At 40.8% G+C, this 22995-nt stretch overlaps 1 protein-coding gene across 1 annotated transcript; it reads left to right on the top strand.

Annotated features, from left to right (window-relative positions):
* Positions 1-14045: 14045 nt before the first annotated feature.
* On the top strand, positions 14046-22684 carry LOC311146022 (pituitary homeobox 3-like; the record flags this gene model as incomplete). The annotated part of the gene is made up of 3 exons (XM_084182461.1): positions 14046-14154; positions 19991-20196; positions 22118-22684. 3 exons carry the CDS (start codon positions 14046-14048, stop codon positions 22682-22684), a joined length of 882 nt encoding a protein of 293 aa, XP_084038587.1.
* Positions 22685-22995: the final 311 nt, after the last annotated feature.

The following is a 22995-nucleotide window of genomic DNA, read 5'->3' as shown; positions in this document are numbered from 1 at the left end:
GTCTAAGGCACTGCATCGCAGTGCTAGCTGTGCCACTAGAGATCCTGGTTCGAATCCAGGCTCTGCTGTAGCCGGCCGCATCCGGGAGACCAATGGGGCGGCGCACAATTGGTCCAGGGTAGGGGAGGGAATGGCCGGCAGGGAGGTAGCTCAGTTGGTAGAGCATGGCGTTTGCAACGCCAGGGTTGTGGGTTCGATTCCCACGGGGGGCCAGTATGAAAATAAAAAAAAGAATAATGTATGCACTAACTGTAAGTCGCTCTGGATAAGAGCGTCTGCTAAATAATGTAAATGTTGTTTTTCCTGTCTTCACACAATACCCCTTAATGACAAAGCAAAAACAGGTTTTTACAAATGTTTGCACATTTATTACAAATAAAAAAATCTAATATGACATTTACATAAGTATTCAGACCCTTTACTCATTACTTTCTTGAAGCACCTTTGGCAGCGATTACAGCCTCGAGTCTTCTTGAATATGACGCTACAAGCTTGGCACACCTGTATTTGGGGAGTTTCTCCCATTCTTCTCTGCAGATCCTCTCAAGCTCTGTCAGGTAGGATAGGGAGCGTCGCTGTACAGCTATTTTCAAGTCTCTCCAGAGATGTTCGATCGGGTTCAAACCAAACACTGCATTCCACAGTAAGAACATCATACCAAAGGTCAAGCATGGTGGTGGTGGTGTGATGGTTTGGGGATGCTTTGCTGCCTCAGGACCTGGACGACTTGCCTTAATAGAAGGAACCATGAATTCTGCTCTGTATTAGAGAATTCTACAGGAGAATGTCAGACCATCCGTCTGTGAGCTGAAGCTGAAGCGCAGCTGGGTCATGTAGCAAGACAATGATCCAAAACACACAATCAAGTCTACATGAAAATTGCTAAAAAGCAACAAATTGGAAGTTTTGGAATGGCCTAGTCAAAGTCCAGACCTAATCCCAATTGAGATGTTGTGGCAGGACTTGAAACGAGCAGTTCATGCTTGAAAACCCACACGTCACTGAGTTAAAGCAGTTCTGCATGCAAGAGTGGGCCAAAATTCCTCCACAGCGACGTGAGAGACTGATCAACAACTACAGGAAGCATTTGGTTGGAGTCATTGCAGCTAAAGGTGGCACAACCAGTTATTGAGTGTAAGGGGGCAATTACGTTTTCACACAGGAGAATTGGGTGTTGCATAACTTTGTTTATGAAATAAATGTGTAATTGTTGTGTTATTTGTTCACTTATGTTCCCTTTATCTAATATTAGGTTTTGGTTGAAGATCTGATAACATTCAGTATCACAAATATGCAAAAGTAGAGAAAATTGGAAAGGGGGCAAATACTTTTTCATAGCACTGTACATTTAAACTCAGTTTTTCACAATTCCTGATATTTAATCCTAGTAAAAAGTCCCTGTCTTAGGTCAGTTAGGATCACCACTTTATTTTAAGAATGTGAAATGTCAGAATAATAGTAGAGAGAATTATTTATTTCAGCTTTTATTTATTTCATCACATTCCCAGTGGGTCAGAAGTTTACATACACTCAATTAGTATTTGGTAGCATTGCCTTTAAATTGTTTAACTTGGGTCAAATGTTTCGGGTAGTCTTCCACAAGCTTCCCACAATAGGTTGGGTGAATTTTGGCCCATTCCTCCTGACAGAGCTGGTGTAACTGAGTCAGGTTTGTAGGCCTCCTTGCTCGCACATGCCTTTTCAGTTCTGCCCACACATTTTCTATAGGATTGAGGTCAGGGCTTTGTGATGGCCACTCCAATACCTTGACTTTGTTGTCCTTAAGCCATTTTGCCACAACTTTGGAAGTATGCTTGGGGTCATTGTCCAATTTGGAAGACCCATTTGCGACCAAGCTTTAACTTCCTTTTTGATGTCTTGAGATGTTGCTTCAATATGTCCACATAATTTACCTTCCTTATGATGCCATCTATTTTGTGAAGTGCACCAGTCCCTCCTGCAGCAAAGCACCCCCACAGCATGATGCTGCCACCCCCGTGCTTCACGGTTGGGATGGTGTTCTTCGGCTTGCAAGCCCCCCCTTTTTCCTCCAAACATAACGATGGTCATTATGGCTAAACAGTTCTATTTTTGTTTCATCAGACCAGAGGACATTTCTCCAAAAAGTACGATCTTTGTCCCAATGTGCAGTTGCAAACCGTAGTCTGGCTTTTTTATGGCGGTTTTGGAGCAGTGGCTTCTTCCTTGCTGAGCGGCCTTTCAGGTTATGTCGATATAGGACTTGTTTTACTGTGGATATAGATAATTTTGTACCTGTTTCCTCCAGCATCTTCACAAGGTCCTTTGCTGTTGTTCTGGGATTGATTTGCACTTTTCGCACCAAAGTATGTTCATCTCTAGGAGACAGAACGTGTCTCCTTCCTGAGCGGTATGACGGCTGCATGGTCCCATGGTGTTTATACTTGCATAATATTGTTTGTACAGATGAACGTGGTACCTTCAGGCGTTTGGAAATTGCTCCCAAGGATGAACCAGACTTGTGGAGGTCTACAATTCTTTTTCTGAGATCTTGGCTGATTTATTTTGATTTTCCCATGATGTCAAGCAAAGAGGCACTGAGTTTGAAGGTAGGCCTTGAAATACATCCACAGGTACACCTCCAATTGACTCAAATTATGTCAATTAGCCTATCAGAAGCTTCTAAAGCCATGACATCATTTTCTGGAATTTTCCAAGCTGTTTAAAGGCACAGTCAACTTAGTGTATGTAAACTTCTGACCCACTGGAATTGTGATACAGTGAATTATAAGTGAAATAATCTGTCTGTAAACAATGGTTGGAAAAATTACTTGTGTCATGCACAAAGTAGATATCCTATCCTACTTGCCAAAACTATAGTTTGTTAACAAGAAATGTGTGGAGTGGTTGAAAAACGAGTTTTAATGACTCCAACCTAAGTGTATGTAAACTTCCGACTTCAAGTGTATACCCTGGACACACACTGAAATTATGTTGAGCCAACGTGGAATAGACGTTGAATTGACGGTTGTGCCCAGTGTGAATTGGCTACTTTGACTCAGATGGATATCTGCTAGACTAACCGAAACGCAACGCAAGCGGAGGCTACTGAGAAAACTGTTGGGTAGAGGGCGCATCCGTGTGAGAGGACATGCATGGCTTCAAGATAGAGCGATGTAGCGCGCGGGAGTGAGAGAGTTAAGTGTGTGTGTGTGTGTGTGTGTGTGTGTGTGTGTGTGTGTGTGTGTGTGTGTAGGAAGGGAGGGGGGGGGGGGGTGCGTGCATGCGTGAGGGTTGCTTGCGCACGAGCGCGCACTTTGGGGGTGGTGGGAGACAAGTAAAAGCTGTGAAGTGAAGTGGGCAGTCCTTTCTGTAGTGGACCTGTCGCACAAGATATTTAGCATAAAGTCAGTCCCCCGCTGTATGGGGATCAAGCTTTCACTCTTCGACTGCCTTCATGTCTGACAACATTGAAAGAAGGAAACTGTCGCTTTTTTACTTTACAGCTGGTGGAACTTTCTTCATGTCAGCAGCATCTCATTTCGACAACCATTAACCTATACATCAAGCTTGTCTTTTCGGGGGATTAATTTAACCAGACCAGGATTTCATGTAAGTGCGAGTATGATAGTATCAGTCTCCCAGTAAACTTCAAACGTCATGGTTGTGTCTGACTGACTGTAATGTCAGCATGTGCATTAGGCAAGCAAATTAGACTAGACTAGATTACCCTTGTTTGAACCATAATGTAAATCCATAACGTAGCCTTTAGCAACATCACATCGTGGTTTGCTAGTCTGAAACATAGCCAGGCTACTTAACAAACTCAAACTTTACCAGCAAATTACTCTGATGTGATGGGCTACAAGTACAGGCTACTCGGTAACACCTTTAACATGTTTTAGGTGTTTAAACGTATTGAGCAGAGCAGGGTAAATAAATAGATGAATGTTAGAAGTTTACTTTAGCTCATTATTCATGATGATTATGATGAAGATGATGATGACCTGTCACATCACATCTGTCCAGCACTTACAAACTCAAAGTTGTGTGATAAGAGTGCTCTCTGTTACTATAACCATAATGCATGTCCTAGCTGAATGAAACAGACATCTATTAGGCCTAGCCTGTTTACTTTGACAATAAAACTGGAAATGTGGACCACAATTTATCTAAAAGTATGTGTAATTTTGGCATTGATTCTTCAGTAGACTTTAGGGGATAAACGTTTTAAAATCTTGCATCTGATTCTCTTGTGAAATGTTAATTTGCTTTAATTAAGTTAAAACATAAGTCTCAGTTTCCATCCTTAGAAATCTAAATAAAATAGTTTTCTGGAACAAATATCCTGCATGTAGAGTTAGTAAACCTATATCAGAATTGATCTGAAGATATAGGCTAACACATTTTGCTAATTGTTTGTCCAAATTATAAGGGCTTTCGAAATGCTATGCATATAGTCCCGTGTGGCTCAGTTGGTAGATCATGGTGCTTGCAACGCCAGGGGTTGGGGTTCGATTCCCACGGGGACCGGTACAAAGAAGTACGAAAATGTATGCACTTACTACTGTAAGTTGTAGATACGGGCTTCTGCTAAATCACAACAATGTTAAAACACATAGATGCGTTTTGACTTGCATGGGAGAGCGCTCTCTGTGAGAATGTTTCCTTGGTCAAAAATTGATAGGTGTCAGGTGCTCCCGAGCCTCAAGAAAGATAAACAGAGCCTCTACCCTCTGCCCGCTCCGGGCTAGGCCTCGGAACTCTCTCCGTACAAACATGCGTTCCCTCACTCTCCCCTGAACATAAACGTATTCAGTTTATTGCCTTTGTTATGACCAATTTATAGCAAATGAAATATTATATTAAAGTAAGAAAACAGGCATATAAAGAAAGCACTGCTATTGTTTCATATAGGCTAACAATCCTTTGTTGGGTCTGTCCATGTTTGTAGCCTATTTGGTCATGAAATAGGCCTATTGCGTAACAAAATGGAAAACAGATAGTCATATGTCTAAACCTGACGAATTCAACTTTATTTAGCATACTTCATTCTAACTATATAGATTTTTACAATAATTCATAGATTATTTAGAGAGATGCCATACAGAAATTTGAATAAATTGGCCTGACAATTCTAATTCATGTAGCCTATGTTAACAACGTGTCTTAAACATCTTGGCCTAGATATGGTAGGTCTATATACAGCGGTATTTTAAAATTGGTGGCCTATATATATATATTGCTTTTTAGATATTTATTGAGTGGGAATAAGAAAAACAAATATTTATGGTAGCCTACAACGTTTAACTGATTTGCACATCTGCAACAACAAGTGTTACCCCATTAATTCGATTTTACACAAGGTCATATGGCCAACCATTATAATTTATTTAACAAGTGATATGGCACCAAGATTTTATTATTTAGGCCATGCAATTTTTTTATTGCATGTTATTTTGTGGTTTTCAGTCTGACATGTACCACCTCACATGTGAAGTTAAAGTTCAAGGGCATATCAGATGTGATCATTTAAGTGTATTATAGATAATCTATTTGTATTACGGAATCATCCGGTTTTGAAATTAAAACCACTGAGCTGTTTGAACGAACATTTTTGGCGTAGCCTTTTCTGTTAATTCAGTGACAAATCATGGAATAATGTTGAATTAAACTGCGACAAGGGATAGGCCTATAACTTAGGGTGCAAGTGCAAGCATGCCTTCCAAATAACCTTTTATTCTCGGTCATTATAATTTTCAGTTGTAAAATGTGATCATACAGTTAGCCTAAAAGTTGTTTCTTATAGGCATATTCATTGTTGGAATTTTCAAATTGTCCCTGCGTAGTAGACTACTTGTTAACTACCTTGATTTGGCTTGATTTTGCATTAGGCCTATACATTTCACTCAAAATATATATAATTATTATCCGAGTCTATGAGCGATAGATATAGTAGGCTATAACTGATATTTTGAATCGCCCCTCTTTCAGATTGCTTTCTGTTTCTTAATAGAAGATGTTTTGTTGTGAAAATGAACGCCTAGGCAAAGCTATAATGTTTTTCACATAGGCCTATAAGCCCAATCAGCTGTAATTTATTAGTGGCAAATAATCTGTAATAAAATATGTATTATAATAATAACTTATAATAAGACGTATCATTATTATTATTATTATTATTATTATTATTATTATTATTATATGGACTTTATAACATCGAATTAACATGGATAGCATTACTGTGATGTTAGGGTTGGTCAGTAGGCCTAACTTGGAGATTGACAAATCCGAGTTTGTTGTGCGCATGTAGAGAAACCTCGCTTTGACACTCCCAGTCATATGCAAATGATTGTTAGGAGGGGAGAAATTAACATCTACAAACATTGGGCCGAAATTCCATCTGCCGCCTCCTTGAGGAGGCCCTTAATCAATTCTCAGACAGCAAAGTGACATACATCTTCATCAAATCTTAATCCAGGGAATTAATTCTCAACGCGTTTTTATGAATAATTCCAAGGCATGCATAAATACGGGGAAATGTAAGCAGTGAGCCTCTGCCTTACCAACAGATGGACCAATCTCTTGAAAAATGAGAGGATTTCTGCTTCCATTATTTTTATTATTAGATATATATTTTAATGAGCCCGATGTTGTACTGCTTAAAGCACTCTACTTATGCAAACTACAGACCCCATCTCGCATCTACTCCTACTAATATTGATTTGCGAAGTTGAACAGGAGTATACTTCATTCAGTTCATAAGACTATGAGTAAACATACACTTCCGTCTGTGGTTACCGCAATGTTTTACGCTTTATTAAAGCGCATCGTTGAGACAGAAAACAGAGGAACACAGAGGTGGAATTTGGATGCAAGAGTGGTGGTGCTCCCAAAATGAACAATGCATGGTGCACGATCACGAGAGCAAGCCCTTAGAAAATATAAGAGTAATTCTAATAAAGTTGAACTACAGTACCAAGGTCACTCAGTGAATTGCTATGGGTTATGTTTGTCAGACAAGCAATTTGCCTGTAAAATTTCAGCATATCAGGTTATGATCAATAATCTGTTACAGCTCTATCAACATAGTAGGCCTACAAATGCCAAATATTGTCAAGTGTCATTACAACTTTACTTGATTTGTAGACTATTGAACAATAACAAAATAATGATCTAACCTGACTATGAATAGTATCATCATTTGCTGTAATGATTCAAATAATAATATATTACTGTACTGGATTGACTTCACTCATTTAAATGGGTGAACAAGGCTATATACAGTATGTCTCAATTACAAGTAACTTATGGATGAAGTTGAAATAGAGTGCAAAATAATCATCCTCAACTCTAGGCCTACACATTTACAGTTGAAGTCGGAAGTTTACATACACCTTTGCCAAATACATTTAAATTCAGTTTTTCACAATTCCTGATATTTAATCCTAGTAAAAATTCCCTGTTTTCGGTCAGTTAGGATCACCACTTTATTTTAAGAATGTGAAATGTCAGAATAATACTAGAGAGAATGATTTCTTTCAGCTTTTATTTCTTTCATCACATTCCCAGTGGGTCAGAAGTTTACATACACTCAATTAGTATTTGGTAGCATTGCCTTTACATTGTTTAACTTGGGTCAAACGTTTCGGGTAGCCTTCCACAAGCTTCCCACAATAAGTTTGGTGAATTTTGGCCCATTCCTCCTGACAGAGCTGGTGTAACTGAGTCAGGTTTGTAGGCCTCCTTGCTCGCACACGCTTTTTCAGTTCTGCCCACACATTTTCTATAGGATTGAGGTCAGGGCTTTGTGATGGCCACTCCAATAGCTTGACTTTGTTGTCCTTAAGCCATTTTGCCACAACTTTGGAAGTATGCTTGGGGTCATTGTCCATTTGGAAGACCCATTTGCGACCAAGCTTTAACTTCCTGACTGATGTCTTGAAATGTTACTTCAATATATCCACATAATTTTCCTTCCTCGTGATGCCATCTATTTTGTGAAGTGCACCAGTCCCTCCTGCAGCAAAGCACCCCCACAGCATGATGCTTCCACCCCCGTGCTTCACGGTTGGGATGGTGTTCTTCGGCTTGCAAGCCCCCCCTTTTTCCTCCAAACATAACGATGGTCATTATGGCCAAACAGTTATATTTTTGTTTCATCAGACCAGAGGACATTTCTCCAAAAAGTACGATCTTTGTCCCCATGTGCAGTTGCAAACCGTAGTCTGGCTTTTTTATGGCGGTTTTGGAGCAGTGGCTTCTTCCTTGCTGAGCGGCCTTTCAGGTTATGTCGATATAACACTCATTTTACTGTGGATATAGATACTTTTGTACCTGTTTCCACCAGCATCTTCACAAGGTCCTTTGCTGTTGTTCTGGGATTGATTTGCACTTTTCGCATCAAAGTACGTTCATCTCTAGGAGACAGAACGCGTCTCCTTCCTGAGCAGTATGACGGCTGCGTGGTCCCATGATGTTTATACTTGCATACTATTGTTTGTACAGATGAACGTGGTACCTTCAGGCGTTTGGATGAACCAGACTTGTGGAGGTCTACAATGTTTTTTCTGAGGTCATGGTTGATTTCTTTGGATTTTCCCATGATGTCAAGCAAAGAGGCACTGAGTTTGAAGATAGGCCTTGAAATACATCCACAGGTACACCTCCAATTGACTCAAATGATGTCAATTAGCCTATTAGAAGCTTCTAAAACCATGACATCATTGTCTGGAATTTTCCAAGCTGTTTAAAGGCACAGTCAATTTGGTGTATGTAAACTTCTGACCCACTGGAATTGTGATACAGTGAATTATAAGTGAAATAATCTGTCTTTAAACAATTGTTGAAAAAATTACTTGTGTCATGCACAAAGTAGATGTCCTAACCGACTTGCCAAAACTATAGTTTGTTAACAAGAAATTTGTGGAGTGGTTGAAAAACAAGTTTTAATGACTCCAACCTAAGTGTATGTAAACTTCCGACTTCAACTGTATGCACATTTCTATAATAAATTAAAGGAGCCACCATGGTGAAAGATGTTATCAAATATGAACTGAAATTATTGGTATAATTAACTAAGTCACCTTTATAAAATGTATGCGCTTGCAACTAAATAACACAACATTATTGGTGAACTGGGGACATCCCATTCAGTCTCTTGAAATTCATAAAAGCTTATTTTCAGTTATATCCATGTGTCTTTGTTAGGCCCATCACCATGATGGGTTGTTGGCCTTATCTAATTCTAGCAAAGGGACTTCATTTGGAATACAAAATATATAATATCGCGCCTCCGAAGGAGACACTGAGACCTTGTTCTAGACTAAATGCGGGCGTGCATCACCCGCACTCCCTGCCAAGCTGCCCAGCCTCTCTCAGCACTGCTCTGACACGGTCCCATACATCACTGTCAAAGGATATGTATCTGACAGTGTCATATTCATATTTCTGACCAAAATACTGGACTTCTCTGGTGGCATAGCCTACACACAAAGGACAGCAGCTGTTGCTCTCTTTCAGGCAAGTAGCCTCTGAGTTTCTTCTGTGGGTTGCTTTGCAATGAGACTGGAAGCGTTCTTTTTCAGTTTAGGTCTTGGTTGTAGACCAAACAGATATGTCTTTCAGCCTATATGGCACATACCAGATTTTTGATTTCAACAACCTTACTTTTGATTTAAACAAGCTTACACAATAGAGAATCATAAGCAGTTATTCTATTTGATTACTTAAATGTACTTAATGATAAGCAATGTTACTTTTGTATTGACTTCAGAGAAATATTTTGTATCAGTGTTGAAACAATCAACTGAAATACCATTTGACCTGCAAGTCAACTATAACCCACAAAATCAGAACCTTATTAGTAAAATAGCCTCAACACAAAATAAGTATATTTTGTAAAGCAATCTCTCTGTGAGATTTGACCTTATCCTCAATCTCACTTATCTCCTATGGGCCAGAACAAAGCCTATGGGAAAGAAACTAACACCATAGAATAATTCCAAAATGCTTTTGCATGGCTCTTTTCACGTGTAAAATTAAACCTGTATTAGTGCAATAAGCACATGATCACAACACTGCCCCCTGTGTCTCCCATGCAGTTGTGATTGGATATTTCACATTTCACATTTTTGTCATTTAGCAGACGCTCTTATCCAGAGCAACTTACAGGAGCAATTAGGGTTAAGTGCCTTGCTTAAGGGCACATCGACAGATTTTTCACCTAGTCGGCTCGGGGATTAGAACCAGCGACCTTTCGGTTACTGGCACAAAGCTCTTACCCACTAAGCTACCTGCCGGATATGGGCTTATAAGGTCTTTACCTTTCAAAAGCATTGATGGATTGTTACATTTATAAGTCATGGATGATCTATGTCATGTGGGAAACTAAGGGTGATGGTGCAATAGGTCTACTGTGATTTATAATACACAATAAGGATTCTAAAACATTGAGGAGAGAACTACATTGGCATAATAATATATAGATATTTTTCTACTTGTACCAAACAGCATGACGTTTTATTTTTGATATTCAACGGGTACTTTTGAAAAATGAGATACTCATTTATAACTGCTAAAAACATGATGCAAGGCAACTTTTAAAATGCTTGAACGTAAGTGTATCTTTTTTGTTGGACTCTTTGTCTTCTGTTGCTTTTTCTGTCATAGTGAATGCAAATCTTAAAGTGTCGACCAACATGACATATCATAAACACTTGTTTTATTCATGCCTTTCTTCAACCCTTTGAAGTGGAATACAAATATTTTGATAGGCATACATGTATGGAGATGTGCATAAAGAACACACCATGAGGCTTCATCATGTACACTCTTAGAAAAAAGGGTTCTAAAGGGGTTCTTCGGCTGTCCCCATAGGAGAACCCTTTTTGGTTTCCCGTAGAACCCTTTTGGGTTCCATGTAGAACCCTCTGTAGAAAGGGTCATATGTGGAACCGAAAAGGGTTCTACCTAGTACCATAAAGGGTTATTCAAAGGGTTCTCCTATGAGGACAGCAGAAGAACCCTTTTAGGTTCTAGATATCAAATTTTTCTGAGTGTAGGACTTCTTCTGAGATCTCTAGGGCAGAGACACTCGTATAGATGAGCAGATTGTAGGAATTGAAAGAATTTGGGGAAATGGAAATACAGCTAGTATTTTCTTGATATAGTGAATCAGTTTGAGGATATATTGTGTTTACCATTCAAACTGAGAACAAACTGTCCATCAAGTTAGTCTGCAAATTCTGATGGTCAGCAGGTTGGTTGATTAGATCAGAGCCCCCACTCAGTACATTACTTGAATGAAAATGACTGGGAAATGTGTGTTCAAATCATATCAAGTCAAATGTTATTTGTCACATGCACCGTAAAATGCTTACTTACGAGTTTGCTAAATTATAGGAATAATAGTAACACAATAAAATAACAATAACGAGGCTATATACAAGGGGTACAAGTATCGAGTCAATGTGCAGGGGTATGGGTTAGTCAAGGTAATTGAGGTAATATGTACATGTAGGTAGGTGTAACGTGAAATGCTTAGATAATAAACAGAGAGTAGCAGCAGTGTGTGTGAAGAGTGTGAAGGAATGTGAATGCAAATGTATGTATGTGTGTGTGTTTGTGTGTGTGTGTGTGTGTGTGTGTGTGTGTGTGTGTGTGTGTGTGTGTGTGTGTGTTGGAGTGTCAGTGTAGTATGTGTGAGTCTGTGGTTAGAGCCCAGTGAGTGTACATCGAGCCTGTGCAAGAGAGTCAGTGCAAAGAATGATAATAAAATAAGGGGGTCAAAGCAAATAGTCCTGGTGGCCATTTGAACAATTGCTCAGCAGTCTTATGGCTTGGGGGTAGAAGCTGTTAAGGAGCCTTTTGGTCCCAGACTTGGCACTCTGGTACCGCTCGACGTGCGGTAGGAGAGAAAACAGTCTATGACTTGGGTGGCTGGAGATCTTTTTGAGATCTGAGGTCCCATGCCAAATATTTTCAGCCTCCTGAGGGGGAATAGGTGTTGTCGTGCCCTCTTCACGACTGTCTTGGTGTGTTTGGACCATGATAGGTCCTTAGTGATGTGGACACCAAGGAACTTGAAGCTCACTTGAAGTATTACATTTAATTGCATGTTTCCCCAGTGAGTATCCAGCTCAAGTGAGTGAGATTTGATGTTATGCCACTATGGGCCACCATGTGATTTGTTCACATCATAGTTCACAGAGACACACCAGAGGAGTCAAAGGGTGCACAGTCACAGAGGGGCTTATAGAGTGACAGAGACTGGCATGAAGAAAGCTGATTTAAATACACTCACACACACAAACACACACACAGACATATAAACAGTCAAATTAGATTTAAAAAACAGATAAAAATACACCTTATGGATCAGCGGGGACTGTGATGAGACACACACACAGGCACAGACACAGACACACGCATACACACAAACACACATGATAACATAAGCACTACACATACAGGTACACATGTACTTTGTATTGTTGATATGTGGTAGTGGAGTATTGGCCTGAGGGCACACACTTAATGTTTTGTGAAATGTAATTTAATGTTTTTAATTGTAACCCACACACACACAAAGTCACTTATGGCACATGGAGGCAGTGTTACTACAATAATTTTTGTACAAGGCAAAGACCAATTAGCTCCCATTTTGAGAGCGCCTGTAAAGGGGTTGAGAGGTGGCTAAGTGTATTGGAACCTACCCCCGTCGTTAAAAGTAACAGGACATCATAAATATCAAGAAGCTTTGAGGGAGTGATTGTGTCCCCCATATCTTCAAGGTGTTAACTGCGCTTGTATAAATAAACGACCTGTTATTTTAGGCTTCATTACGTATCAGCCTCCCTCACGAGGTTGCTATTCGGGTCTGAAGTGTCACCATATATTTTACCACTATAACTCCAAATGAACAAACATAGAACTAACAGTAACAGAACACATTCGTGTATGAAAAATGTATGCACTCACTAACTGTAAGTCGCTCTGGATAAGAGCGTCTGCTAAATGACTAAAATGTAAATGTAAATTCGTAGTTATTACAACGGAATATAGGCATACATTTAGGGTGCGTTCGTAAATTCACTCTGGCCATCTACTCCGATTTCAGAGCACTCTCATCTGATTGTGCAAGAGAGCAGAATAACTGAGAATTTATGAACAGGCAACACCCGTCGAATATGACCGGTGTCAGTAAACGTCTACAAAAAAAAACGTCATTAGATTGTTGCCAGCAGCACAGTTACAGTCACGAACGCTCTAGAAACATGAAAACAGCCTAACCAGCTCTGCTAGGGCTAGTAAAATGTTCAGAGTGAGGTGTTCTCTCATTTGTGTCTGAAATAGCTAGCAAGCTAGCCAACTTTAGCCAGTTAGCTTGGGTGGTTGACTGCCGTTGAACGCTCGGATCAACCCTACTCCTCGGTCAGAGCGTCCAGTGTGCGCTCTGAACGCTCCTATAGCGAAACGCTCTGAATTTAGGAAGAGACAATCTGACAACGCTCTGAATTTACGAACGCCCAGAGCGCACCCTGAGGGCACTCTGGCACTCCAGAGTGAATTTACGAACACACCCTTAATCGAATAGGTAGGCTATTCCACAGATAGACCGTTTCGTGTCATTAATAAAGTCAATCAGCAACGTGAATGTTATCAAAATATGATAATATTCTAAAGCCTGCGCATACTGTAGCCTATATGATTAGCACTAGCGGTTTGCCAAGATTTTACCACTTAAAGAGAAGTGTGATATTCATAGGTATTCCCTAATTAATCTGTGTTCATATTGAAATGTGAAACATGCGTAGGCCTAGAACATTTTAATTGTTCGAGCATTTGTTATATTACAATTCAGGCTTATTATAAAAATGATTATCAACATAATTATTGTTGTCATTAGTTGTTCTTTCTGCTATTATTTGTTCTTGTTGTCATTTTTTTGTCATGCCAATTAGGTTGGAGGCCGAAACTGAGGTGAGGATGCTTGTATTATGTTTCCATATTGACTTATGCTGAAATGTATTGCCTTGCTCTTGCAGAGCCGGGAGGCCGGGGTTATGGATTTTAACCTTCTGACGGACAGTGAAGCCCGAAGCCCGGCGCTATCGCTCTCCGACTCCGGGACGCCGCAACATGATCAGGGATGCAAAGGCCAAGACAACAGCGGTTAGTTTCCACGTTTACCATGCATATGCATTTAAGAAGTGTTTGACCGAGTAAATGTCCTCAGACTGAAATTGCATGTAGGCCTACCAATCACACAATTTTATAATAATAATAATAGGCCTAATAATAATAGCCTAATATAATAATAATACGATTAATAAGATTAATCATAATCATAAATACAATATCACGATGCTTTTCTAAAATTGTTTATACCTTGCAATTCCTATTATTATTGTAGCCAATAGTGTGCGTAATTATATATGGATATCAATTTAATCATATTAATTGGCTTGCTTCTTAGGCGACTGTTGCCAAATTCTTAATTTCTTAACTTGAAAGCCAATATTAATCGAATCCAAATGTGTTATTTTGTACAGCGCATAGCAGCCTATATGATTCACATTAGATACTTGTCCTATTCCTTCATGAACTCAAATTGCAAGTTCATTCTTCACGCTTGTCTTATATAAAGCAAGGGTTATTAACTGCGAGACTTTAATGGAAGCTACTGTAAACATCTGGCATGAACCCCTTGCGCGTTGGCGGAGAAGCAGCTTTTTGGCATGTTGTCTTGTGCGTGTATTTGCACACTGATATTTTAATCACTCTCAATTGAAACCTAAAAAATAAGCTAAAACACATAATGAACGGAAAATAGCCTAAAGTCATAGACATACAAGAATATCCTGAGCAACTATTGCTCAGGCTTGAAAGCTAAATGTCTGCCTCTGCATTTCAACAGTCTGCATGTCACTTTATAACAAATTATGCCAGAGAAAAAGCAAATAGTTGTGATACCCGTGCGGTCTAATAGATGACATCTCTGTGGATCCAGCGTCTGCAACAGACCCCATAAAGTGTGACTAATGTAAACTTACTCCGAAATGGACGGTCCTGAGTGAGTGCAGGGATTTAGGAGAACGCCTAAATGTGAACCACGGATTACGCACTATAACCTAGCATCAACATAATGAGGCAAAGAGGCCAAATATCAAGAGACAATATTTCCAATGTAGCCTACTTGTTTTGTTCACTGACTATGGAATGTTTATTCTAGAAAAGGTTTAGCTAGTTGAAATTATATATAGAAAAATAAACAAGCAGTTCATTCATTGTTCATTTGTGTGATATTGGATATTGTTAGAAAGGTCAACCAATTAGTTTGTTTTTCAATGTCCACTTAAATGGTTATTTGTTCAGTGTATATATATTTATTAAATAAACTGCATCCCCATGATGGCAGACACCTGGGCATCACCTCTGAAATACAATATCCACTTAATACAGAAATGTTATACATACTTAAATTAAATTAGGCCTTATTAAATGACAAATGTCACATCGGCAATAGCACACTCAAGTGGCATCTCTGAAGTTTCAAAATGAGTGAAACCGTCTATAAATGACACACATACTGTATATATACAGAGGTTTGGCTATAGTAGGCTTATTTTATTCAGCCCACTTTTATTAATAAACAACCTGGGAATGTATCATGTGTTTCAGAAAATGTCAGAAAATGTCAGAAAATGTATGCATGTATTTCAAAGCATGTGTGCATGCATTTGGATATATAGACACAGTATGCTGCTACCTTGGTGCTTTTCCGCCTGTCCAAGGGGTCAAGCATATAAATTCAGATTTAATTGCCAAACAACTGAGTCTGCTGTGGGGTTGGCGCTAATAAATCCACCCCCAACAGGGCTTCAGACATTCTAGTGCTGAGAATATGTCAGCCTGTCAGGCTGAAACAACTTTCAAAGAAATGTGATGAGTGGAAAGGGTGCTTGTATATATGCTCCTCAATAATGCTAATTTACTGTAAAGCCCTTTACCCATGCATTTATAATCTTGTTGCTCTAAAACTCTCTATTAGTTTTCATCATCATGTTTATGGTCGCTTTAAAATGTGTCAGTGTTAGACAGACATGTTGTTCCAGTGGTTAATGGATACAGGACATTGCTTCTCCAACTGACTCTCAAAAATCTCATCAGTTGTGCAAGTGATGGTGAGGACCGACTATTATTTGGTTGGTTTGTTTGTTTGCTGGCTGATTGACTGGCAGTTTGACCAAATAAGTTGCTGTTACAAAAGCAGCAAGGGTGTATTTTCCAGACATATGCGTTCTTCTATACATTTGTACACCATGAATATATATTAGCCCATGCACTGTAGGTGTGCGTAGTGTAGCCAATTGATTTATATACCCTTGACAATGTATTTCACATGGAAAACAAAACAGCTATTCATATTCATTGTATTTGCGTTATGTCAGTGAGTAAAGTATATACCAGCGATACTATATATTCTATTTGGAGATCAAGAACAACATAATCCGTAATCAGAAAACGCTAAATGACTTGACTTGAATTGACTCCCATCAGTGAGATTGCTTTATAGTAGGTTTTCAAGATCTGCCCTCTTTTCTGTATTGTGACATTGGAGGGAAAATGGTTTTTGGCCAAATGATGGCTAAACCAGTGTCAGTTTACTGGTAGATAACAGCAATGGCCTGGGCCTATTGGTTTTCCCGGTGGCCCTGTGGAGTCTTTTAAACCCTGCTAACTATTTCTAACTGTTCCCAGAGAGCTAAGTCCTTGCCAAACAGTCCCAAACCTGCCCCATCACAAAAGCCTGATCCCTGGGATTAGGTAGCCAACTAATTTCACTCTTTCTGTGGGGTCCTCAAACTGCGGAACTCAGATGAAGAGAGAAAGGATCTTGGGCAGACATAACATGTCTGTTTGGTTCTGGTGTTAGTGCCAGGCTGGTTTCACTGCCAATTTTAAGTATTGATTCATTTTTGACAACTCTGAAAAGAGGATACATAAATGCAGTTCATGAATCTTGTAATATTCCAAACAGAACTGCAAAAGTCTAAGGTGGAAACCGTTAACAATTTGCCATGTTATTTGAAAAATATATCAATAAATACTTTTTCAAATAGCATGGGAAAGTATGTCCATTAAATTCATTAATTTCAAATAAAAGAGCACACCTGGTAACATGACAGTCTAAATGAGTCACAGACTATTGCTTTGGAGAAAACGGTGAAAAGTGTGATCACTTTTCAATGGAAAGACACTTCACTCTGTAGAGATGATTGCTGCTCTTGTGCAAGACTTGACAATTGGATGGGAATGGAAATATGCCTGTCATTTAAATTGAGTTAAAGTTGTAAGTGCTTTCTCTACTTTCTTCCATGCTTTAATCATTTATCCTACTAGAGTCGATATCCATGCCCCGCGGAAATCTAATTAGCATAGTGAAAAAATCCTCATCAAAATCTGTCTGTTTAAGATAGAGATATCTGTTTTCTTTGCATGGGCTGCATCTCAATCCACCACATCCGCCAATGGCGGCCTTCAACATCTGCGGTGGAGGTGGCCGAGCTACAGAGGTGTTTGTCAGACCATGAGACTTTCCGATAATCGGTCTTTTCATGAAAACGTCTGTAGCGTCCGAACGGTTTGACCTACAAACTAATATGACCACTCTATGAAAATATTAGACTCTCACGAACACAATGGTGTTCTCCGTTTTGCTACTGGCCCCACAAGCGTCACGGGACATGTCTGAAGTTGGTACCGCCAATCTGCCAACTTCTGTCTGTAGCGTCCGAACAGTTTGGGCTACACACTAATACTGAATGACCCCTCTATGGAAAGGTGAGACTCTCACGGACATGTACATGTTTTGCTCTAGGACGCCCACAAGCCTCACAAGCCTTCGTCTGTACTGCAGGTATATATGGAAGTACACTGCTCAAAAAAATAAAGGGAACACTTAAACAGCACAATGTAACTCCAAGTCAATCACACTTCTATGAAATCAAACTGTCCACTTAGGAAGCAACACTGATTGACAATAAATGTCACATGCTGTTGTGCAAATGGAATAGACAACAGGTGGAAATTATAGGCAATTAGCAAGACACCCCCAATAAAGGACTGGTTTTGCAGGTGGTGACCACAGACCACTTCTCAGTTCCTATGCTTCCTGGCTGATGTTTTGGTCACTTTTGAATGCTGGCGGTGCTTTCACTCTAGTGGTAGCATGAGACGGAGTCTACAACCCACACAAGTGGCTCAGGTAGTGCAGCTCATCCAGGATGGCACATCAATGCGAGCTGTGGCAAGAAGGTTTGCTGTGTCTGTCAGCATAGTGTCCAGAGCATGGAGGCACTACCAGGAGACAGGCCAGTACATCAGGAGACGTGGAGGAGGCCGTAGGAGGGCAACAACCCAGCAGCAGGACCGCTACCTCCGCCTTTGTGCAAGGAGGAGCAGGAGGAGCACTGCCAGAGCCCTGCAAAATGACCTCCAGCAGGCCACAAATGTGCATGTGTCTGCTCAAACGGTCAGAAACAGACTCCATGAGGGTGGTATGAGGGCCCGACGTCCCCAGGTGGGGTTTGTGCTTACTGCCCAACACCATGCAGGACGTTTGGCATTTGCCAGAGAACACCAAGATTGGCAAATTCGCCACTGGTGCCCTGTGCTCTTCACAGATGAAAGCAGGTTCACACTGAGCACGTGACAGACATGACAGAGTCTGGAGACGCCGTGGAGAACGTTCTGCTGCCTGCAACATCCTCCAGCATGACCGGTTTGGCGGTGGGTCAGTCATGGTGTGGGGTGGCATTTCTTTGGAGGGCCGCACAGCCCTCCATGTGCTCGCCAGAGGTAGCCTGACTGCCATTAGGTACCGAGATGAGATCCTCAGATCCCTTGTGAGACCATATGCTGGTGCGGTTGGCCCTGGGTTCCTCCTAATGCAAGACAATGCTAGACCTCATGTGGCTGGAGTGTGTCAGCAGTTCCTGCAAGAGGAAGGCATTGATGCTATGGACTGGCCCGCCCGTTCCCCAGACCTGAATCCAATTGAGCACATCTGGGACATCATGTCTCGCTCCATCCACCAACGCCACGTTGCACCACAGACTGTCCAGGAGTTGGTGGATGCTTTAGTCCAGGTCTGGGAGGAGATCCCTCAGGAGACCATCCGCCACCTCATCAGGAGCATGCCCAGGCGTTGTAGGGAGGTCATACAAGCACGTGGAGGCCACACACACTACTGAGCCTCATTTTGACTTGTTTTAAGGACATTACATCAAAGTTGGATCAGCCTGTAGTGTGGTTTTCCACTTTAATTTTGAGGGTGACTCCAAATCCAGACCTCCATGGGTTGATACATTTGATTTCCATTGATAATTTTTATGTGATTTTGTTGTCAGCACATTCAACTATGTAAAGAAAAAAGTATTTAATAAGATTATTTCATTCATTCAGGTCTAGGATGTGTTATTTTAGTGTTCCCTTAATTTTTTTGAGCAGTGTAGTTTAGTGCCATTTTAAGAGCGTTGTGCCAGTAACCGAAAGGTCGCTGGTTCTAATCCCTGAGCAGACTAGGTGAAAAATCTGTCGATGTGCCCTTGAGCAAGGCACTTAACCCTAATTGCTCCTGTCAGTCGCTCTGGATAAGAGCGTCTGCTAAATGACTAATTATTTATATCTCTCAGATATAGGACAGGCACTTTAAAACAAACTTCCTTTTGATATATTTTTGGTCTATCTGTTTTTACATTTATGAATCTGTTATTCAATGCTTTTCTATGGGCTAATAGCAGTAAGGCCAAATTCAATGTTTCATCCAATAATTTGTTTAAAAATTTTTTTTACACCAAAAGGGATCCTAAAATAAAAAATCAAATAGCTAAATGATCCTTGGTATGACCATCTTAAAACAATTCCATATTTTAGCTTAGTAGAAAATGTATTGGGCTTTTTTTTGTAGTGATTGTAACTCTCCATCCTTGTTGTTGCCTCCCAGACACAGAGAAGACCCACCAGAACCAAACAGATGAGTCGAACGCAGAGGACGGCTCTCTGAAGAAGAAGCAGCGCAGGCAGAGGACCCACTTCACCAGCCAGCAGCTCCAGGAGCTGGAGGCCACCTTTCAGAGGAACCGCTACCCCGACATGAGCACACGGGAGGAGATCGCTGTGTGGACCAACCTCACAGAGGCACGGGTTAGGGTGAGTCCCCCACATAATCACTACTGAGACAATACTGAACCAGTGGTTCCTCATTTGTTAGTATTTCCCCATTACATAAAAAATGGGAAAAAGGTGCCAATCAGTCTGAATGGAATCCAAACCCACTTTCTTTAGGATTTAACATTTGGACTTTTACCTCTTGGTGTACCTAATAGTCAGTGTCTTTGACACATGGGTTGTTTTGTACTCTAGCTATGTCATTCAACAAAACGTTTGTGGGAGTCAAACATATTATTTCAACATAATTCTGAAGGTAAAAAGGCAATTGAATGTACAAATCTAAAAGAGTGTACCTAACCAGGGATTAAGTACAACAACCTAAAACTAGTCTTCACATGTCACACAAAGGTCAGAAGTGTGCTCTGCTCCTGACCCTAAAATGTCTCCGCAAGCCCAGAGGTTGGTCACCCACAGTGTGGAGCAGGTGGGCTCACATTCCGATGGATGACAATAAAATCGCTGCCTGCCTGACAAGTAATGGATTAAATTAATGTTGGCTAGATTAAAGGTCACATAGCACACAGTCTTGGTTGTTATTTTGAAAGAACAACAGACCACACATGGCCTGGTCCTAATGTCTAGCAGTGGCCTTTTGAACCCCGCTTGTTCCCTGCTAATCCTACATGGACGCAGATTCAAATCAAATCCAATTTGATTTATCACAGGCACCGAATACAACAGGTGTAGACCTTACCGTGAAATGTTTACTTACAAGCCCTTAACCAACAATGCAGTTTTAAGAAAATAGAGATAAGAAAATATCTACTAAATAAACTAAAGTAAAAAATAATAACAAATAAAATAATAATAATAAGAAAAAATAAGAAAAAGTAACACAATAAAATAACAATAATGATACTATATACATGGGGTACCAGTACCGAGTCAGTGTGCGGGGGACAGGTTAGTCGAGATAATTTGTATATGTAGGTAGGGGTAAAGTGACTATGCACAGATAATAAACAACGAGTAGCAGCGGTGTAAAAACAAAGGTGTCAATGTAAATAGTCAGTGTGGCCATTTGATTAATTGATCAGCAGTCTTATGGACCTAGACTTGGCGCTCCGGTACCGCTTGCCGTGCGGTAGCAGAGAGAACAGTCTATGACTTGGGTATGATTCCCAAGTGCATATCCAGAATACTTCTCCTGTCGTCTTGATTTAATGAGGAGTTTTGAAGTCTTGTCTTTATGAGAATAAAGAGAAAGTTCCAGCACAAAATGAATGCTCAGAGAGAAATTAAATCGTGAGCAATGGACGTGGGTACTTAGGTCACAGCGAGTGTCTTGTATCAGTCATTTGGTAGTTTTCGGAAAGTGAGGTAAGGTTTGCCACAAACACCCCATCCAACTACCATTTGGCACAGCAGTTCTAGATGATGAAGGGAGGGAGGGAGATTAGATCGTTTTGAAGTCTTTATGAGAATAAAGAGAAAGTTCCAGCACAAAATGAATGCTCAGAGAGAAATTAATACTTCCCCGATTGGGAACTGAATTAAGTACCTTCATTTTAGATTTGCCATTAAAACTTTAATCCATTTGATACCCTCCAGAAATAGGACCTTAAAATGACAAAATGTGAAGACTGCTCTAGCTTGACATTTCTTTCACTGGGAGCTTATAATTCAAATAAGTGAATAATTAGTTTTAATAAACCATGGCTAATATGACTGTTTGATAATACACTTCAACTTAGTTTCCTGGCTTGTTCTTTCTTTCAAAAAGTCTGCAGAGCAACAGCATACTGAATCTTGCCAAAACTATTTGAAAGATATAAAGTCTCAGTCATTGCATACCAAGATGTTATTGTGTTTCAGAACTATTTTTATCACCTCACATTATGTTGAAAAGAAAAGCCCATATTTATTTGCCTTTTTCCCCTTCTCTGTTCTTCTCCCTCAGGTATGGTTTAAGAACCGCCGTGCCAAGTGGAGGAAGAGGGAGAGGAACCAGCAGGCTGAGCTGTGTAAAAATGGCTTCGGTGCCCAGTTCAATGGACTAATGCAGCCCTACGACGACATGTACTCTGGCTATTCTTACAACAACTGGGCCACCAAGAGTCTGGCCAGCAGCCCACTGTCAGCCAAGAGCTTCCCCTTCTTCAACTCCATGAATGTAAGCCCCCTGTCCTCCCAGCCCATGTTCTCTCCCCCCAGCTCCATCCCCTCCATGAACATGGCCTCCTCCATGGTGCCCTCGGCGGTGGCCGGAGTGGCCGGCTCGGGCCTCAACAACCTGGGCAACCTCAACAATCTCAACAGCCCCACGCTGAACTCGGTGGCGGTCACCGCCACCACCTGCCCCTATGCCACCACCGCCAGTCCTTACATGTACAGAGACACCTGCAACTCCAGCCTGGCCAGCCTCCGGCTCAAGGCCAAGCAGCACGCCACCTTCGCCTACCCAACAGTGCAAAACACTGTGTCCAACCTAAGCCCTTGCCAGTACGCAGTGGACCGGCCAGTATGAAGACACCCACACCCATCCAGCCTGCCCTGTACTCCCCAACCCCTCCTCTCAGCCACTGACCTCCTCTCCCTCTCCTCCTCCCGGTCCCTGCCATGCTTCATCAGTGAATCAGAGTTAACTGCACACATCACCATTACACTCTTAGAAAAAAGGGTTCCAAAATAGTTATTTGGCTGTCCCCATAGGAGAACAGTTTATGGTTCCAGGTAGAACACTTTTTGGTTACAGGTAGTACCCTTTTGGGTTCCATGTAGAACCCTCTGTGGAAAGGGCTTTACATGGGACCCAAAGGGGTTCTACTTGGAACCAAA

Source organism: Coregonus lavaretus, assembly GCF_964263955.1.
Source record: "Coregonus lavaretus genome assembly, chromosome: 1".
In the NCBI taxonomy this organism is placed as follows: domain Eukaryota; kingdom Metazoa; phylum Chordata; class Actinopteri; order Salmoniformes; family Salmonidae; genus Coregonus; species Coregonus lavaretus.
This window is presented reverse-complemented; position numbering and strand designations above follow the sequence as displayed.